Source organism: Calonectris borealis, chromosome 14 (assembly GCF_964195595.1).
Source record: "Calonectris borealis chromosome 14, bCalBor7.hap1.2, whole genome shotgun sequence".
In the NCBI taxonomy this organism is placed as follows: domain Eukaryota; kingdom Metazoa; phylum Chordata; class Aves; order Procellariiformes; family Procellariidae; genus Calonectris; species Calonectris borealis.
Window position 1 is genome coordinate 19651181 of NC_134325.1, and position 20029 is coordinate 19671209.

The window sequence follows — 20029 nt, forward strand, 5'->3', positions numbered from 1 at the left end:
CACAGTGTCACACACATACACACGGTGTCACATACATCCGGTGTCACATACACCCGGTGTCACACACAGTGTCACACACACAGTGTCACACACACACACCCGGTGTCACACACACCTGGTGTCACACACACACCCGGTGTCACACACACACCCGGTGTCACACACACACAGTGTCACACACACACCCGGTGTCACACACACACACACACCCGGTGTCACACACACACAGTGTCACACACACACACACCCGGTGTCACACACACCCGGTGTCACACACACACAGTGTCACACACACACCCGGTGTCACACACACACACACACCCGGTGTCACACACACACCCGGTGTCACACACACACACACAGTGTCACACACACACACACCCGGTGTCACACACACACCCGGTGTCACACACACACAGTGTCACACACACACCCGGTGTCACACACACACACACACCCGGTGTCACACACACACCCGGTGTCACACACACACACACAGTGTCACACACACACACACCCGGTGTCACACACACACCCGGTGTCACACACACGCCCGCCGGTGTCACGGCCACGCCCTGGTGGGCGGGGCGGGGGGAAAGGCGGCCCCGGGCCCCGCCCCCGCGCCGGCCCCGCCCCGCTCGGCCCGGGGCGGCAGCGCCGCCTGTCACACGGACACGCGCACGGACACGCGCACGGACACGCGCTCCCCTCAGGCCGCCCCGCCCGCCATGGCCCCCCGCCGCTGAGGCCGCGCCGCCGCCTGGGCCTCCCCGCGCCGGGCCGGGCCGGGTCCGTCCCGGGTCCATTCCGGGTCCGCCCCGGTTCCGGTTCCGGGTCCCGGTTCCGGTTCCGGGTCCGTCCGGGTCCGGTCCGGCGGCGGTGGGCGGTGGGGGCCGGCGGGGCCGGCGGCGCGGCGCAAGATGGCGGACCTGGAGGCGGTGCTGGCGGACGTGAGCTACCTGATGGCCATGGAGAAGAGCCGCGCCGCGCCCGCCGCCCGCGCCAGCAAGAGGATCCTCCTGCCCGAGCCCAGGTGAGGCGCCGCCGCCCGCGGCTGTCCGGCCGCCTGTCCGGCCCTGCCCCGGTCCCCCCTGTCCCAGCGCAGCGCCGGCCCTGTCCCCGAGCCGGCTCCTCGGACGCGGCCCGGTCCCTGCTCCGCGGCCGGGCAGGGCCACCGCGGCCCCGGCCCCGCTGCACCGGCCTCCCGGGCACACCCCGCCCGCTCCCCCTCCCCCGGCGCGGCGCAGGCAGGCACAGGGCCTCAGGCAGGCACGCTGGCGTGGGCACACGCATCTCCCGTGGGTACACGGGCGTGCGCAGGCACCCGGCCTGCACACACACACACACACACATGCATCCTGCCTGGCATGTGCACACGGACACACGGACACACGGACACACGCCCTCCCCGGTACGCGCACAGTCGCACCCTGTGCGTGCCCCCTGTGCACACCCACACGCCATCCCGGCACGCACCTCCCCTGCCAGGCACACCCGCAGCTGCGCCCGCGCCCTCCCGCAGCCACGCGCCGCCTCGGCACGCGTGCGCTTGTGTGTACACACGCACGTCTACACACGTGCAGGGTGCTGGGGGGCTGCACGTGCACACATAGGTGCTTGCACACGCACGCACGTATGTGCTTCCACATGGACGCACAGTGAACATCAGGACACGCAGGCGGGGGTGGCACACGCAGGAGCTCTGGCTGCCCTGTGCATGTGCGCGCACACACACACGCAGAGTTGTGGTGCTCCCCGCTGCGCACACCATCCCCGCGCCTGTGTCGCTCTCCTGCGCACACCCCTTCCTGCCCACACAACCCGCTGCACAACTTCCCTTTGCACACCCAGCCTGCGCTGGCACCGCATGCAGCCCGGCGCACACGCACGCACAGCCGGACCTGCACAGCACGCAGCGCAGTGAGCGCAGCAGGACACGGGGTGTGCAGGCCACACTCGCAGGCGGCAGATAGCACAGCGCACAGGCATCCCGCACAGCCGGACGCGCACAGTAGCCTGACACAACACCCACAGCGCAGCCTGGCGCGCACCGCCTGGCCCCCACGCTCCGGGCACACACACAGCCCTGCACGCGCGGGCACACGCTGCCCCGCTCCTCCCCAGGGGCCTGAGGGGACCCAGGCGTGTGGCCCCAGTCCCCATCCCCACTGCCCCCCTGCGCCTCCGCTGCCAGGCACCAGGGAGGGTTTTTTGGGGGTACCCTCCTCCCCAACCTCCCTTGGACCCCAGCGCGTGCGACACCCTGCACCTGACCCTTACCGGGGCCCAGCAACGTGTCACACTTGGGGACACACACACCGGATGAGAGGACACGCACGCCAACGGGGCTTGGGGTGGCACAGGGACACAGGCGGGGCCGGGGGAGAGGAGGGGCAGGCATGGGGGGCACTGGGGGTGTCGGGAGCAGAGGGCTGCTGGGGAGCGTGGGGCGCTGAGTCCCTCCGGTGTCTCCCCAGCATCCGCAGCGTCATGCAGAAGTACCTGGAGGACCGGGGAGAGGTGACATTCGACAAGATCTTCACGCAGAAGATCGGTGAGCTGGGGACATGGGGGCTGCGGGGAACACAGGGGACACGGGAGGGCGCGTGGATGAGCACCCACAAACACAGGGATGCTCATTGTGTGCCTGGGCAAGCACGGGTGGCCTGGGGGGCTGGCTTGGTGGCAGCTTTGATGGTGGTAGTGGCCGTGGCCGTTCCCCTCTGTCCCTGGCGTGGCCTGGGGGAAGCGAGGGGGCTGTGGGGCCGGGGTGGGCAGAGGTGCCTGGGGGCTGCGTGACACAACCCCCTGCGCCACGTCCCCCACCCCATGTCCCCCGCCCTGTCACTTCCCCCAGCACCAGCGCTAACCGTCCGGGGCAGGAAGCGCCTCTCACTTCCTCCCGCCGGCTCTGGCGGTTTCCGGGCACGTCCGCCCCACGGCAGCCTGCTCCGCGGTGCCCGCCTGTGCCCTTGCCCCATTGCTCTCCCCCTGCACCAACCTCCTTGCTACCCCACCGCACCCCTGCCCCGTAGTGCCCTATAGCCCTGCCCTCCTCCTCCCTGTGCCGGCCGGTGTCCTCGCCTCACTGCATCCCCCTGCCAAACCCTGCCCGGCTTGGCACTTCCCCTTCCCCGAGCCTGGCACGGGGGTGGCTGTGGGGACAGGCAGGCCCAGGGGACATCCCTGCTGCTCTGGGGCAGGCACTTCTCACGCCACGGCTCTGTCCCTGCCAGGGTACCTGCTCTTCCGGGACTTCGCCTTTAACCAGGCAGAGGAGGCCAAACCCCTGATGGAGTTTTATGAGGAGGTGAGATGGGGGCACCCACCTGGATGGACCCCCGTGGTCATTAGGAGAGTTGGGGGTGGGATTTGGTACCTACAGGGCCCACAGACGTGGTACCAAGAGCACGCAGAGTACCCAAGGGAGACGGTGCCCAGGGGTCCAGGAGGCGATGCTCTGGGTACCCAGGGGACGTGATAACCATCGGGTGCCCGCAGGCCGTGGTACCCAGAGGGGCTGGAGCCCTGGTTCCTGATGTACCAGGTTTTGGGGGCCGCCCAGCCCCGGGCTGTGCTTGCTTGGTGTGGGGTGAGGGCTGTGCCCTGTGGCAGCCCAGGCCTGGGGGCGGTGTGCCCTTGTGCCACGGGAGCTGTGCCCTTGCCAGATCAAGAAGTACGAGAAGCTGGACTCGGAGGAGGAACGAGCTGTCCGGAGCCGCCACATCTTCGACCATTACATCATGAAGGAGCTGCTGGCCTGCTCCCACGTGAGTGCCGTGGGGTGAGGTACCAGCGTGGGGTCCCCAGAGTGGGTGGGAGGGATGTACCCAGTGTGCCCAGGGGGCCTGGTACCCACTGTCTTCAGAGGGATCTCCCAAACCACCGCTGACTCTGTTCTGGGAGCCACAGGCCCAGCCCTATGGATGGGGGTTCCTCCGTGAGTTCCCCCACTTGTGCCTGGCACCTGCGGGGCTGCCTTGCCCCTGTGTCCCTGTCCCTTCTGCCCAGGGTGACACGGTCCCGTCTTGCCTCACAGCCCTTCTCCAGAAGTGCCACGGAGCATGTCCAGAGCCGCCTGAGCAAGAAGCAGGTGCCCCCAGACCTCTTCCAGGTGGGCATCACCCGGGACAGAGAGGGGGTCCCTGCCACCTCTGGTACTCGGAGGGTTAATCCTTACGGGGGGGCTGGTGAGAGGGTGCTGGGGGCTGGTGGTGACAGGGGTCCCTAGAGGTAGTGGGGGGTCCCAGGAGGTATGGGGACCCCAAGGGGTGGTGAGGGGGTCCCCAGCAGGTTGGGAGTGAGGGAGATTGCTGGTGGTCCCCATGGGGTGATAGACAGGAGGGGGGCTGTAGGTAACGGGTGCTCCTCAGAGGGTGGTGATTGGGACCCTGGACATAGAGGTGACCTGGGGTGACAGCAGGGTCCCCAGGGGTGGTGATGTTGCAGTTCCCAGAGACTTGGGTGACCCTGGGTGGCAGAAGCATCCCCAGGAGCCTGGCAACGGCAGGGTGGGGATATGTGAAATCCCAGAGGTGGAGGGCACCTCACGTAATGATGGGACCTGAGGGGTACGGGTGACCTGGGTGGCACTGGGGACCCAGCGCTGAGCCCTGTGTCCCCCCAGCCCTACATTGAAGAGATCTGCCAGAACCTGCGTGGGGGCATCTTCCAGAAATTCATCGAGAGGTGAGACGGGGGAAGATCCCATACGGATTGGGGTGTCCAGTCCCACTGGCGACCAATGTCTCCTGGCCCAGAGAGGGGCCAGGGGTCCCTTCTTAGATAGGAGCTCCAGGGGTGTCTGTCCCTGCGCCTGGGGGAGGGACAGAGCCTGGGGGACTCTTCTCATCCCCAGGTTTGGCCCAGGGTCTCTCTGTCCCCAGACAGGGGTCCCGGGGGGTGCTGCCTGTCTCCAGACAAGTCCAAGGGGTCCTTCTGCCCGGAGGTGTGTCCTGGGGGGGATTGCTCCAGGACCTCCACTCTTGCCCTCTCTGTGCTTCATTGCAGTGACAAGTTCACGCGGTTCTGCCAGTGGAAGAACGTGGAGCTGAACATCCATGTGAGCAGGGACCCCTGCGCCTCGGGGCACCCCGGGCACCTCTGGGCACTTCCAGGGAGGGGGACGTGGGCGCAGTGACAAGGCTGCTGCCCCGGGGCTCGCTAGGGCTGGCGCGGGTACCCTTGGACGGGCACCCCAGAGGGGCACCCTCGCACACCCCCCAGGCTTTCACTCACTCACAGGTGGCTCTCCCACACCTGCCCACGCTCACGGGGACACGTGGAGCGGCCTCTGTGTTCCTCACCTGGGGAAACTGAGGCAGGATGTGGGACCCCCCACCCCCGTGGACACACGCAGCTCTTGGTGCAGGTGTTGCGGGACCCAGATGTCCAGGCTCACCCCCGCCTCCTTCTCGCCCCCTCCAGCTCACCATGAACGACTTCAGCGTTCACCGAATCATCGGCCGCGGCGGTTTCGGCGAAGTCTACGGCTGCCGGAAAGCGGATACGGGCAAAATGTAATTGGGGATGCTCCGTCGCGGGGGGCTGGAGGGATCCGCCTGCGATGGGGGGAGCACTGGGGTTGTGGTGGTGGTCCCAAGGGCGTCTGCGGCAGTGTTGCCGTGACGACAGATGTTAGGGGGTTGCGGAAGTATTGCCATGGCTACGGGTCTCTGGGGGATACAGGGACGTCATGGCCGTGGGTGGTAGCTGGATGCGGTGATGTGGCCGTGGGTGCTGGCAGTGGAGGGACGCGATGGCGTGGCTGCGGTTGGCGGGGCCGTAGGCAGGGCAGAGCTGTGGCGACGTGGCGGTGGCATTGGAGGGACGTGGTGCTGTGGCCGTGGGCAGAGGCGGGCTGTGGCACCGAGGCCGCGGGCAGCAGCAGGACCCTGCAGGGACTCTGCCTCCAGGTACGCCATGAAGTGTTTGGACAAGAAACGCATCAAGATGAAGCAGGGCGAGACCCTGGCCCTCAACGAGCGCATCATGCTGTCCCTCGTCAGCACCGGGGTGAGGGGACACGGGCACCGGGCAGGGCTGGCACCCCGGTCACAGGCTGTGGCATGGGCGAGGGGTGAGGGAGGGTGTTCTTGGGGCACCGCCGGCACTGCGTGACCCCGTCTCTCCTGCCAGGACTGCCCATTCATCGTGTGCATGTCGTACGCCTTCCACACGCCCGACAAGCTCAGCTTCATCCTCGACCTCATGAACGGTGAGAGGCCCCTGGCCCTGAGGGAGCCCATGGCTGATCCCTGGCCCCTGGGCCACGGCTAGCCTGAGCCATGGGCTCGAAGCCCCCTGCCCGCACCGTCCCCGGGACGTGGAGAGCAGTGCTGGCGTGACAACTGGTCCCTGTCGCCGCAGGGGGAGACCTGCATTATCACCTGTCCCAGCACGGCGTCTTCTCGGAGGCGGAGATGCGGTTCTACGCGGCTGAGATCATCCTGGGCCTGGAGCACATGCACAGCCGCTTCGTGGTGTACCGCGACCTCAAGGTGTCCGATCCCACGGGCACCCCACAGACACTTTGGGCACCCACACCCCCACGGGCACTCTGCAGGTGTCAAGAGGCCCCACTGGCATCCCCAGGCCCTGTAGAAACCCCCCCAAGAGCCTGTGGGCACCCACAAGTATCACAGGCACCCACAGACCTTGCAGGAGCCTTCAGGCCCCGTGGGCACTCCTCAAAACCAAAGGGCACCCCCGATCCTGCAGGAACCTCCCAGACTCCGTGGGCACCCTCGGGACCCCGCAGGCATCCTGAGACCTCAGTGGGGGGGGTCACTCGCAGACTCCACTGGTGTTTCCTGGTCCCACAGACACCCCCAAATCCCACAGAGCACCCCCAACCTCGCTGCCCGCCCCATGCCCAGGGGCAGCTTGGGCTCAGGGGTGGCACGGTGTCTTGGCAGCCGGCAAACATCCTTCTGGACGAGTTTGGGCACGTCCGCATCTCAGACCTGGGCCTGGCCTGCGACTTCTCCAAGAAGAAGCCCCATGCCAGTGTGTGAGTGTGCCCGTGCCCCTGCCTGCCCTGCCCCCCTGCCTGGCATGTCCCCTGACCCTGCTCTGTGCCCCCCCAGGGGCACCCACGGGTACATGGCTCCGGAGGTGCTGCAGAAAGGAGTGGCGTACGACAGCAGCGCCGACTGGTTCTCGCTGGGCTGCATGCTCTTCAAGCTGCTCCGGGGGTGAGTGTGCAGGCGCGGGTGGGCACCGGCGGGCACACGTGGGCACCACTGAGTTCCCCTTTCCCCTCGCGGCCGCAGGCACAGCCCGTTCCGGCAGCACAAGACGAAGGACAAGCACGAGATCGACCGCATGACCCTCACCATGGTGAGTTGGGGCACCCTGGCCTTTGCCCCGTGTGCCAGGGAGGGCTGAGGCAGACGTGGACGGGGCGCGAGCACCCCGTGTGCTGGCGGAGGCCTGGGGGGCACACAGGGCAGGGGAGGGGGGTTGGGGACGGTTGGTCCCTGAAGGTGAGCAGTGCCCGGAGTGTGTTCCTGCCCATCTCTACGGGCGTGTGCACACGTGTGTGCAGAATGACATGTGCAAGTGGGCGTCTGCACGCGGGCGTGTTTGTGTTCGCGCACACGGGGGGTAGGTTGCACACTGCGTGGTGGTTACACGTGTGAGCCGCCGTGCGCTTGCGTGTCTGGTGTGTGCGCACACACATCCGTGTGTATGTGCTGGCACGGGACCGGGTGTGCGCGTGCACATTGCACATGCGTGTGCCTGCGTGTGCGTGCACACCTCCCTGTGTGTGTCAGTGTGTATCCTGCACACACGCAGGTCTGTGTGTGTCTGTGCACACGTGTGCATATCTGTGAACATCCCTGTCCCCGTGCACACGCGTGAGCGACCGTGCCCTCTGCCACAGGCCGTTGAGCTGCCGGACTCCTTCTCCCCCGAGCTGCGCTCCCTGCTCGAGGGGCTGCTGCAGCGAGACGTCAACCGGCGGCTGGGCTGCATGGGGCGCGGGTGAGTCCCGGCGGGCACGGCGGGTGCCGGGGCGGCGCCCGGGGCTGGGGCAGAAGGAGGGTGTGCTGGTGTGCAGCCGGGAGCCTGCAGCGCTCACCCCCCCTCTCCCCAGGGCTCAGGAGGTGAAGGAGGAGCCCTTCTTCAAGGGCCTGGACTGGCAGATGGTTTTCCTGCAGAAGGTGAGGGGCACGACGCCCGGGCACGGGAAGGGGTACGGGGGCACGGGCAGCCACCCCTCTAAAACCCCTTTCCTGCAGTACCCGCCGCCCCTGATCCCACCCCGCGGCGAGGTGAACGCGGCCGACGCCTTCGACATCGGCTCCTTCGATGAGGAGGACACGAAGGGCATCAAGGTACCGAGGCGGAGGGGCTGAGCGTGGGGGGGGCTGAGGTGGCAGGCACCCCCAAACCCCTAACCCGGCGATGCCCGCCTGCCTCCCTGCCCGCCAGCTGCTGGAGAGCGACCAGGAGCTGTACCGCAACTTCCCGCTCACCATCTCGGAGCGGTGGCAGCAGGAGGTGACGGAGACCGTCTTCGAAGCCGTCAACGCCGACACCGACAAGCTGGAAGCTCGCAAGAAGGCCAAGAACAAGCAGCTGGGCCACGAGGAGGGTGAGTGGGGCCGGGTGCCCCCCCGGATCCCCCCCTGACAGCCCCCCAGCTCTGCCCGGCCCCCTGGCCGTGCCCTGGGCTGACCCTGCCTCTCCCTGGCGGGCACAGAGTACGCCATGGGCAAGGACTGCATCATGCACGGGTACATGGCCAAGCTGGGCAACCCCTTCCTGACGCAGTGGCAGCGCCGCTACTTCTACCTCTTCCCCAACCGCCTCGAGTGGCGCGGGGAGGGCGAGTCGCCGGTAAGGCGGATGCGGGGCGAAGCGGGGGGCACAGGGCAGTGCGGGGCGAGCACGGTGCGAGGCGGGCACACCTCAAGGCTGGCAGACGTCAGGGTGTGCTGGGCACAGCGGGCACGAGGAAGGTGTGTGGGGTGAAGGATGTGCACAAGCAGGCATGCGAGGGGTATGGGGGTACGGAGCGGGGGCGTTGGGGGACCTTGGTGAGGGCACGGGGGTCTGGGGGCGAGGGCCGGGCTGAGCCTGTCCCCCCAGCAGTCCCTGCTCACCATGGAGGAGATCGACTCGGTGGAGGAGACGCAGGTGAAGGAGCGCAAGTGCATCCTGCTCCGCATCCGCGGCGGCAAGCAGTTCGTGCTGCAGTGCGATGTGAGTCTGCCCCGGGTCACCCGCTGGGGCTGGCCGCCATCCCCTGGGGTCACTGGCCACCCCTGCTAGGCGCTAGCCACCTCCTGCCCCTCACTGGCCATCTCCCCTGGGTGCCAGTTGCTCCCGCTGGGCACTAACCAAACTTTGCTGGGCGCTAGCCACCTCCTGCTAGCTGCTAGCCATCCCCTCTGCTGGGTGCTAGCCACCTCCAGGTCATCACTAGCCATGGTCTGCGTGGCCACTAACCACCTCCTTCTGCCAGCTGCTGGCCACCTCTTTGCTGGCCACTTTCACGTTTAGCCCTCCAAGCCATCACGGGGCACGAATACAGAAAGCTTGGGGCAACCCCAGAGCCCTGGCACCCCGGGGAGCCCCAGACCACCCTGTACCCTGCCCTGGCACCCCAGGGAGCCCCGGCCTGACCCCTGCCCTGCCCTGCACAGAGCGACCCCGAGCTGGTGCAGTGGCGGAAGGAGCTGCGGGACGCCCAGCGCCAGGCCCAGCAGCTGCTGCAGCGGGTGCCGCGCATGCAGAACAAGCCCCGCTCGCCCGTGGTGGAGCTCAGCAAAGTGCCGTTCATCCAGCGCTCCGCCAACGGGCTCTGACCCCGTGCCAACGCGCCCGCGCGCCTTCCTCCCCCCTTCCCACCCCGCCTCTAATTTATTGGGTTGGGTTCCCGCGTGCCCTCGCTCCTTTTTGTCGTCCCTGGGCCAGGCGTTGGAGGACGCCCGGTCTCACTCGCCGGGCGCGGAGCGGGCACGGCTGCGGCGTCACTGTCCCAGCCCAGCCTCCGGCACGGAGCTGGCGCTGGGCACGCGGCACGGCTCAGCACCTCTCCCCGGCGTCCCCCCCTCAGTCCTCTACGAACTCTCCGGCTAAGATGAAGGTAGCCCCCGCGCCCCCTCTCCGTGCCCGCCCGCTTCGCCACCGCTGTGTGTGCCAAATGGGGCAGGTGGGTGCCCAGCTCCGGCCGGGCAGGGAACCGGCCAGCTCGTTTCACCCGTAGCCTTTGCCCACCTCCCTGCGAGCCGGCATGCCCCGGCTCGGCTGTGCCCGTCGTGTGGGTGCCAAGTCCTTGGGGTGTGTGTGGTGTGTGTGTGTGAGTGTGTGTGTGCGCCCAGCGGGACCCCCTGTAAATATTGTGCCATGGGTCCCCTGCGCCCCCCGGCTGTGCCCCTGCCCCTCCTGCCATCCCCCCTGGGCGAAGGGGGCACCCCCAGCCCCCTGCCTCCCCCCCAGCTATGGGGCGGCAGTGCCCAGCTGCAGGGCACGGGGTGGCCGAGGAGGAAGGAGCAGGTGGGACCCCTCCCAAATCAGCCTCGTGTGACGCTGGCCCCGGTCCCCGGTCGGTGGGCGCAGGGGCAGGGTGTCCCCCAGGGTCCCCACCCGCTGCCCGCCCCGCTCCCTGGCAGCATCTGTAAATATTGGTCTGCGGTCGGTCTGCTCCAGGGACTGGGGCGGGCAGAGGGGGGCACCGGGCAGGGCCGGGGCTGTTGGTGAATGAGATTTTAAATGAGCAGAAATGTGAGAATGCCAAAAAAAAAAAAAAAAAAAAAGAAAAGAAAAGAAAAAGAGTTTTTATAATAAAAACCTGGAAAAACACCGTCTGGCTCCACCTCAGTGCGGGGTGGCAGAGATGTCCCCGTACCCGCTGAGGGGCACCGTGCCCCAGCTCCCTGTCACCTCCGGTGATGTGGGCGGGGGCTGCCTGCGTGTCCCCCCACGGGCACGCTGGCACCTTGGGGACGTACTGGGGTGTGGGTGGGAGTTGTCCCCGTGCGCTGCGGGCTGGGGGTCCCGGGGCAGCGGTGGGTGCTGGGGGGGGGAGCAGGGGGTCACGTCCCCGTTGCCACGCTGTCCCCGTGGGTGACCTTGGCTGTCCCCTTGCCGCGGGGCTGTGCAGGCAGCACCCCTCCTGCCCGCACCCTGCCTGCAGGCAGCACCCCTCCTGCCCGCAGCCCGGGCGGGCGGCACGTCCGGGGTGAGGCGCACCGGGCCGGCGTTTCGGCATTCCTGCCGCCCGGCTGGGCCCGGGGCTGGGGAGCGGCGGGGCCGGGGCCCCGGAGGACTCTCCGGTGCCTGATGAGAGGGACGGAGGAAAACAGCCGCCCCTGCCCGGGGCGGGTGGGGGCAGCCCCAGCGCGGGGGCCCGGGCCCCGCAGCCCCCCCCGGACCCCCCGGGAGTGCCGGCGCTGCACGGGGCTGGGGCCGGAGAAGGGGATGGGCCGGGATGGGGGCAAGCCCAGGCCCGGTTGCACGGTGCAGGGAGGTCCCGGGCACCGGGGCTGGAGAGCACGGCGTGAAAGGGGGAGGGAGTCCCGCAGACCCGCGGGGTACCCAGGAGGAGATGCCGGGGAGGGCGCAGCCCCCCGTACCGGGCAGGTGCGGGATCCCCGGCGCGGGGCGGGGGGGCAACCCCGGCGGGGGGGACAGACCCGGTGCCCGGGGCGCCCTGCTCGGGGCCGCTGGTACTTCCGATGCTCGGCAGGATGCGCCGGGGGCGCGGGGGTCGGTGCCCCCCGTCGCCGTGCCCGGTGCCGGGGGCCGGTGCCCCCGCCTTGCCCGGTTCCGGGTGCCGGTGCCCCCCGGCCGCCGTGCCCGGTGCCGGGGGCCGGTGTCCCCACCGTGCCCGGTGCCGGTTCCGGGTGCCGGTGCCCCCCGGCCGCCGTGCCCGGTGCCGGCCCCGCCCCGCGCCGCCGCGCTGCGCCGCCGCCGCCGCCGCCGCCGCCGCCCCCGCGCGCAGCCATTGCGGGCAGGCCCGGCGCTGCGGCCCGTCCGCCCGGCGCGGCCCCGGGGACATGGTGGCGGGATGGCCCGGCCCGCCGACACCTTCCCGCTGCACCGCCTCGTCTGGCACAACCGGCACCAGGCGCTGGACAGCGCCCTGCGCTCCGGCACGGTGGGCGCCGGCACCGGCACCGGCAGCGGCAGCGGCACGGCGGGGGCACCGGCACCGAGCGCCGCCACCCACCGCCGGGCAGCGGGCGGGGGGGGGGAAGGGGGGAGCAGCAGGGAGCCGGGCACTGGGAGCTGCGGGGTGGGGGACTGGGACGTGAGGGTGGCGGGGGCACCGGGAGCCGGGGCGGGGGGGGCCCGGGAGAACGGGAGACCTGGGGCTTGGGGACAGGGGACTGGGAGCACTGGGAGGACTGGGAGCACTGGGGGGGATTGGGAGCACTGGGGAGAGTGGGGGCACTGGGAACACTAGGGGAAGCTGGGGGCACAGGGGACTGGGAGCACTGGGAGCACTGGGGGGGGACTGGGGGCACTGGGAGCACTGGGGAGACTGGGGGCTCTGAGGTACTGGGGCACTGGGAGAAGAGGGGACTGGGGGCACTGGGAACACTGTGAGCACTGGGGGGGACTGGGAGCACTGGGGAGACTGGGGGCACTGGGAGCTCTGGGAGCACTGGGGAGACTGGAGGCTCTGAGGTACTGGGACACTGGGAGAAGAGGGGACTGGGAAATTGAGGGCACTGGGAGCACTGAGGGGGACTGGTGGCACTGGGACAAGGGGACTGGGATCATAAGGGAGTCAGAGCACTGGAGATAGAGGGGAACTGGGAGACTGGGGGCTCTGGGCCCTGGGAGCTGGGGGATGCAGGGATGGAGCACGGGGGCATGGGGCTCGGGCACCCCGGGAGCCTGGGGGCTGGGAACTGGCGCAGGGGTGCCAGGGCAGGACCCGGGGCTGTGCCGGGACGGGGGGGCACTGGCGGGGTGGGGGGTGCCTGGGGCACCCCAGGCCGGTGGCGGTGACCCTGCCCGTCCGCGCAGCACGACGTGGAGCTGATGGACCCCCGCGGCCGGACCCCGCTGGAGCTGGCCGTGTCCCTGGGCCACCTGGAGTCGGTGCGGGTGCTGCTGCGGCACAACGCCAACGTGGGCCGGGAGAACGCCAACGGCTGGACAGGTACGCGGGCACGGGGGTCCTCCGCCACCGGTGCCACCGACGTGGGGGCACCGTCACGGGGCGCGGGCGGTGGCGGTGCCCGGCTGACGGTGCCCCGTGCCCCAGTGCTGCAGGAGGCGGTGAGCACGGGGGACCCCGAGATGGTGCAGCTGGTGCTCCAGTACCGCGACTACCAGCGGGCGACGCGGCGGCTCGCCGGCATCCCCGAGCTGCTCAGCAAACTGCGCCGGGTACGACCCTGCCCCGGGTGGGCAGCGGGTGGGCACCCCCCAGCGCTGGGGTCCCACCAGGGCAGAGGGCAGCACCTGGACCCCCCAAGTCTCCCCAGGACCCCCGTCTTCTCCACGACCCCGCTCTTTCCACGGGGACCCCCTGCTTATCCTTCCCTGCCGGCCCCCACCCAAGACCCCGCTCTCCCAGGTCCCCCCGCCCAGGACCCCAGTAGGGACCCCCATCCCTGCCCCCAAGACTCCCCATCTCCCCAGTGATCCCAGCAGGGACCCCCCCCACTCCTCCAGCCCGCCGTGTCCCCCCCGGCTGCTCCGTGACCCCCTCGTCTCCTCTTCCAGGCATCCGACTTCTACGTGGAGATGAAGTGGGAGTTCACCAGCTGGGGTGAGCGGGGCCGGGGGGCCACGGGGCCGGGGGCCGGAGGGGTGTCGTCCCCCCCCCGCCGTCGTGCCGCTGACGGGGCGCGCGTGCCCGCAGTGCCGCTGGTCTCCAAGGTGTGTCCCAGCGACGTCTACCGCGTCTGGAAGCGGGGCGAGAGCCTGCGAGTTGACACCACGCTGCTGGGCTTCGAGCACATGACGTGGCAGCGGGGCCGCCGCAGCTACATCTTCAAGGGGGAAGGTCAGCTCCTGCGGGGCACCCTGGGACCCCAGATACCCTCGGGGACCCTCCAGTCATACCCTGGGGATCCCCCCAGACTCCGTGCACTATAAGTACTCCCCCGTAAGGACCCCAAATCCCCTATAGGGACCCCCTGGGGACCCCAGTTCCCCCTTCCAGCAGCGCTGGGGACCACCTCAGCCCCCACAGGGACCTCAGTCCCCTGCAGGGACCCCCAATTCCCCACCGGGACCCCCAAGACCCCCACATACCCCCGAGATGCAGTGACCCCCTCCAGGCTGGGCGGGTCGGGGTACCACGGCGTGCCAGGCGCTGCCCCAGCCCCGGGGCGGATACGGGTGGCGGGGTGGCCGTGGCGGGTGCTGAGCCGTGTCCCCGTGCGCAGACGAGGGGGCGGTGGTGATGGAGGTGGACCACGACAAGCAGGTGGTCTACACGGAGACGCTGGCCCTGGCCCTGCACGAGCCCGACCTGCTGCTGGCGGCCATGCAGCCCTCGGAGGAGCACGTGGCCGGGCGGCTGACGTCCCCCATCGTCTCCACGCACCTCGACACCAGGAACATCGCCTTCGAGCGGTGGGCTGCCACCCCGGGAGGGTGCTTGGGGGGGCTGGCACGGGGAGGGGGGGGTCGGGAAGGGGCCGTGGGAGGGCTCGCGCTGGGGAAACGGCGTGCGAAGGGGAAGGAAACGCTTGTGCAAGAGGGCGAGCGGCGCGCGAGGGGCCACCCCCGCGGGGGGCTGACGCCTTCCCCCTCCCCAGGAACAAGTCGGGGATCTGGGGCTGGCGCTCGGAGAAGATGGAGGTGGTCAGCGGCTACGAGGCCAAGGTGGGCATGGCAGGGGGATGGGGGGACCCCTGGGGACACCCCCGGTGCCCGGCGGGACTGATCCTGTCTCCCGGCAGGTGTACAGCGCCAGCAACGTGGAGCTGGTCACCAAGACGAGGACGGAGCACCTCTCGGACCAGGACAAGTCACGCAGCAAAGGTGACAGCCCCATCAACCAATCGGGGAGCCCACCCACAGTGGGGACACGCCCCCTTCTGGTGCAAGGCCCGCCCCCTAGTGCAAGGTCCACCCCCTTCCTGGGTGGGAGAGGTGTCAGGCATTGGGTGCCATGATGGGTGTCAGGTGTGACTGTGACAGGCGTGGGACAGCGTGTGGGGTGTCACCCGTCAGGTGTGGGACACTGCGGGTGCTGGGTGTGACCCGTCAGGTGTGGGACACCGCGGGTGTTGGGTGTGACCCGTCAGGTGTGGGACACCGCGGGTGTTGGGTGTCACCCATCAGGTGTGGGACACTGCGGGTGCTGGGTGTGACCCGTCAGGTGTGGGACACTGCGGGTGTTGGGTGTGACCCGTCAGGTGTGGGACACCGCGGGTGTTGGGTGTCACCCGTCAGGTGTGGGACACTGCGGGTGCTGGGTGTGACCCGTCAGGTGTGGGACACCACGGGTGTTGGGTGTCACCCATCAGGTGTGGGACACTGCGGGTGTTGGGTGTCACCCATCAGGTGTGGGACACCGCGGGTGCTGGGTGTGACCCGTCAGGTGTGGGACACCGCGGGTGTTGGGTGTCACCCGTCAGGTGTGGGACACTCTGTGGGTGCTGAGTGTCACCCATCAGGTGTGGGACACTGTGTGGGGTGTGATCTGTCAGGCGTGGGTCACCATGGGTGTGGGGTGTCACCGGTCAGGCGTGGGACACTGTGGGTGCTGGGTGTCACTGGTCAGGCGTGGGACCCCGTGCGGGCTGTGACCTGTGACAGCCCGGGCGGACGTGGGGGTGCCGTGCCCCCCTGCCCGCCCTGCACCCCTGCACCTCCCCTCTCCCCCCGGCCAGGCTCCAAGACCCCCTTCCACTCCTTCCTGGGCATCGCGCAGCAGCACGGCACCCACAACGGGGTGAGTGGCCGGGGCGGGGAGTCCCCGCGGGGGCTGGGGTGCACCCCCAGGGGCTGGGGGACCCCGGGGGCGGGGCTGAGCGGTGCCGGTGCCACCGCAGGCGCCCGTGCTGCAGGCTGCCAGCCCCACCAACCCCACCGCCATCACCCCCGAGGAGTACTTCGACCCCCACTTCGACCTGGAGACCCGCAACATCGGGCGCCCCATCGAGATGTCCAGCAAGGTGCAGAGGTGAGGCCACCACCCCGGGTGGCAGGGCCCCAGGGACGGGGCACCAGGGTGGCAGGGAGCCGACGCAGGGCGGTGACATGGCGCTGGGTGTCAGGACCCAGGGGGTGGTGATGGGGTCCCTGTGGGGGTGGTGACGGGGTCCCAGGGGATGTGGCACTGGGTGTCAGGACCCTTAGGGGTGGTGATGGGGTCCCTATGGGGGTGGTGACGGGGTCCCAGGGGATGTGGCCCTGGGTGTCAGGACCCACGGGGGGGTGATGGGGTCCCAGGGGACATGACCCTGGGTGTCAGGACACAACGGTGGTGACAGGGTCCCAGGGGACGTGGCCCTGGGTGTCAGGACCCACAGGGGTGGTGACGGGGTCCCAGGTGATGTGGCACTGGGTGTCAGGACCCTTGGGGGTGGTGATGGGGTCCCTATGGGGGTGGTGACGGGGTCCCAGGGGATGTGGCCCTGGTGTCAGGACACAACGGTGGTGACAGGGTCCCAGGGGACATGGCCCTGGGTGTCAGGACCCACAGGGGTGGTGGTGGGGTCCCTATGGGGGTGGTGGTGGGGTCTCAGGGGACATGGCCCTGGGTGTCAGGACCCACGGGGGTGGTGAGGGGGTCCCAGGGGACGTGGCGCTGGCGGGGTTCTGGTGCCCACGCCGGTGCCCGGGCAGGTTCAAGGCGACGCTGTGGCTGTGCGAGCAGCACCCACTGTCGCTGGCGGAGCAGGTGACGCCCATCATCGACCTCATGGCCATCTCCAACGCCCACTTCGCCAAGCTGCGCGACTTCATCACCCTCAAGCTGCCTCCCGGCTTCCCCGTCAAGATCGGTGAGGGCGGGGCCGGTGGGGCGGGGCAGGGCAGGGCAGGGGTGGGGCCTATCCTGGGGCGGGGCCACTGACCCCTGTACCCCCAGAGATCCCCCTCTTCCACGTGCTCAACGCCCGCATCACCTTCAGCAACCTCTGCGGGTGCGACCAGCCGCTGGGCTCCGTGCGGGTGTGCGCCCCCACCCACCCCCCCGGCACCCAGCCCCCCAGCACCCACCCCTCTGGCCCTAGAGGTGAGGCTGGGGGAGGCAGGGCGACCCTGGGGGGTGGGGGGTGCCCTGGGGCTGGGGGTCTCTGGGGGGTCTCCGGGGTCATCCCAGGGCTGGTGTCTGTGGGTGCAGGGTGCTGGGCGCTGGGGGGGGGATCCCTGGGCATAGGGTGCTGCGGGGTCCCTGGGCTGGGGGTGCTGGGTACCACCAGGCTGCCCATGGGCATGGGGTGATGGGTGCTGCGGGGTGCCAGGGCTGGGTGGTGTCAGGGCCCGTGGGCCTTCCGTGGACACAGGGTGGCGTGGCCAGGGGGTGCAGGGTGCTGTGGGGTGCTCGGTGGCACAGGGTACCCGTGGTTACAGGGTGCCATGGGATGCCGCGGGGTGCTGTGAGTGTGGGACACTGTGGGGTGCCATGGGGTGCCTTGGGATGCCACGGGGTGCTCTGGGGAGCCATGGCATGCCGTGGGATGCTGCAGGGTGCCATGGGCGCAGGGTGCTGTGGGACGCCATGGGGTGCCGTGGGGATGCTGTGGGGATGCCATGGGATGCCATGGGATGCCATGGGATGCTGTGGGGTGCCATGGGCGCAGGGTGCTGTGGGACACCGTGGGGTGCCGTGGGACGCCGTGGGGTGCTCACGGCGCCCCGTGGGTGGGCGGTGCGGCAGGCTGGCCCTTCCCGTGCGAGGTGGAGGCGGGGGTGTTCGAGGTGCCGGCGGGGTACACGGTGCTGGGCGCGGGGCGCAGCGAGCCCCTGCGGGACGAGGACGACGACCTGCTGCAGTTCGCCATCCAGCAGAGCCTGCTCGACGCCGGCACCGAGACCGACCAGGTGGGACCACGCCCCCCCCGGCTGATCCCGCCCCCACTGTGGGACAGGCCCCGCCCTCCCGCGGCCGGCCCCGCCCCCTCGGCGCAGGCCCCGCCCCTCAGCCCCGCCCCACCCCGCAGGTGACCATCTGGGAGGCGCTGACCAACACCCGCCCGGGCGCCGACCCGCCCCCCTACGACGAGGACCTCCAGCTGGAGCGGTGAGGCACCGCCCACAGGGGCGGGGCATGAGCCTGCCCCGCCCACCCCACCTGAGGCGGGGCCAAGGCAGGACAGGGCGTGCCTTAAAGGTGTCAGGGTGGGGCAGAGGGGAGGGGCCCTCGGAGTGTGGCCTAGAGGGGTGGGGTGCTGTGGGGAGGGGCTTCCTGCTCCCTGGGGGTGTGGTCATAATGGGCGGGGCTAACCACAGGTGTGGGTGTGGTTAGCAGATGGGCGGGGTGTGTGGGGAGGGGTGTGGCTCTCCAGCCCAGGGTGGAGCTGTGAAGTGGGCGTAACCACCTGGGGTGGGGTCTGGGTGGGGTGCTGTGGGCGTGGCCTCGGCGAGGGGGCGTGGCTACAGCACCTCTCCCCGCAGGGCCCTGCAGGAGAGCATGCTGCTGCAGGCGGGCCCCAGCGCCGCCCCCCCGGCGGGCGGGACCCCCCCCGGGGCGGGTGGCGGCAGCCCCCCGGTACCCCCCGGCTACGGCAGCTTCGCCGAGCAGCTGCGGCTGGCCATGGCGCTGTCGGAGCGGGAGCAGGAGGAGCGGGAGCGGCGCCGGCGCGAGGAAGACGAGGAGCTCCAGCGCATCCTGCGCCTCTCCCTCACCGACAAATAGCACCGGGGTGCTCCGCACGGGGACAGGGACGTCCCACGCGGGGACACCCCACGGGGGGACACCCCACGCAGGGACACCCCACGTGGGGACAGGGAACGCCGGCACCGCCTCGCACGGGGACACCCCACGCACGGCATGGGCATCGTCCCGCACTGGGACACCCCAACTTGGGCACAGACCAGCCGGTGCCGGGGTGGCACCCCCGTGCCAGGGACCCCCCCTGATGTGGGCACAGTCCACGCATGGGGGGAATCAATCCAGGGATCCTCCTACCCCCAGGACCCCCGATCCAGGGATCCCCTCCCGCCAGGCTCGAACCTCAGCCTAGGGACCCTGATCTGGGGACCCCCCCCACCCCAGGGACACCCGTATCCCCAGGACCCCCACCCTAGGGACCCCCCCTCCTCTTCAGTGTTGTACGTTGACCCCGCAGGGGGCAGGACGGACCCAGGGGTCCCCGTGGGACGTGGCTGACCCCTGTTTAAAGGCACCCCACCTTTGGGCGCCAAGCAGGGACCCCCAGGCCTCGTCCCTCGGTGGCAGTGGGGGGGCCCTGGATGTATATACATATACATATACATATATATATATATATACGGATGTGTGCAGACTGTGCCTGGCAGGGTGATGGGTGAGATGGCCCAAGGGGGCGGAGCCTGGGGAAAGGGGTGGAGCCTACAGAAAGGGTGGGGCCCAGGTGAAGGGGCGGAGCAGGGGGTAAAACCCCAGGGGGGTTTTCTCCCCTTCGACCCCCCCAAATCTTCCCTTGTGCCCCCATTCCGTGCCCTGGGCTTAAGTTATTCGATTTATACTTCTTGGGGAGACCCCTGCCCAGGGAGGGGGTGCTTGGCTGGGGACCCACTGCTGAGCCACGGGGTGACAAAGGGCTTGGGGGGGTCCCAGGGGTCCGGTCTGGGGTGGACTGGGGTGCCCCGCTCCCGGGGTGGGGGTGAGGGTTCCTGGGCGCAGTGCTGAGGCAGGGGGCTGGCACCCACGGGGGCACGGCCAGGGGACCTGGAGCAGTGCCAGGGTGAGGGGCTCCAGGGAGGGGGAGTCCCAGGTGCTGGGGACCCTCAGGCGGTTCCTGCCTGCTGGGGACCTGGGGGGTCCCAGGTATTGGGGACCCTCAGCGGGTTCCTGCCTGCTCGGGACCTGGGGGGTCCCAGGTATTGGGGACCCTCAGCGGGTTCCTGCCTGCTGGGGACCTGGGGGGTCCCAGGTGCTGGGGACCTTCGGGGA

The 20029-nt window shown here is 69.7% G+C and overlaps 2 protein-coding genes across 3 annotated transcripts; both read left to right on the top strand.

The window, feature by feature from the left end:
- The first annotated feature begins 650 nt into the window (after positions 1 to 650).
- GRK2 (G protein-coupled receptor kinase 2) lies at positions 651 to 10815 on the top strand. 2 transcript variants are annotated; one of them, XM_075163433.1, is made up of 21 exons: positions 651 to 1033; positions 2478 to 2554; positions 3237 to 3310; positions 3669 to 3770; positions 4040 to 4114; positions 4628 to 4689; positions 5011 to 5062; positions 5428 to 5519; positions 5916 to 6015; positions 6139 to 6217; positions 6370 to 6500; positions 6918 to 7012; positions 7089 to 7196; positions 7275 to 7341; positions 7889 to 7989; positions 8102 to 8168; positions 8247 to 8342; positions 8440 to 8602; positions 8711 to 8847; positions 9103 to 9213; positions 9657 to 10815. In XM_075163433.1, the coding sequence occupies exons 1-21, from the start codon at positions 921 to 923 to the stop codon at positions 9816 to 9818; spliced, it is 2064 nt and encodes a 687-aa protein (XP_075019534.1). In that variant the 5' UTR covers positions 651 to 920; the 3' UTR covers positions 9819 to 10815. The 2 variants fall into 2 exon arrangements, with proteins under 2 accessions (XP_075019534.1, XP_075019533.1); XM_075163432.1 differs by having other exon boundaries at positions 654 to 1033; positions 9100 to 9213.
- Positions 10816 to 11967: 1152 nt separating this feature from the next.
- On the top strand, positions 11968 to 19384 carry ANKRD13D (ankyrin repeat domain 13D). The gene is made up of 15 exons (XM_075163434.1): positions 11968 to 12112; positions 12991 to 13126; positions 13232 to 13356; positions 13696 to 13741; positions 13835 to 13978; positions 14364 to 14553; positions 14739 to 14805; positions 14883 to 14964; positions 15819 to 15880; positions 15981 to 16111; positions 16777 to 16934; positions 17021 to 17167; positions 17813 to 17976; positions 18096 to 18175; positions 18550 to 19384. Exons 1-15 carry the CDS (start codon positions 12023 to 12025, stop codon positions 18788 to 18790), a joined length of 1863 nt encoding a protein of 620 aa, XP_075019535.1. The 5' UTR covers positions 11968 to 12022; the 3' UTR covers positions 18791 to 19384.
- The last annotated feature ends 645 nt before the right edge of the window (positions 19385 to 20029 follow it).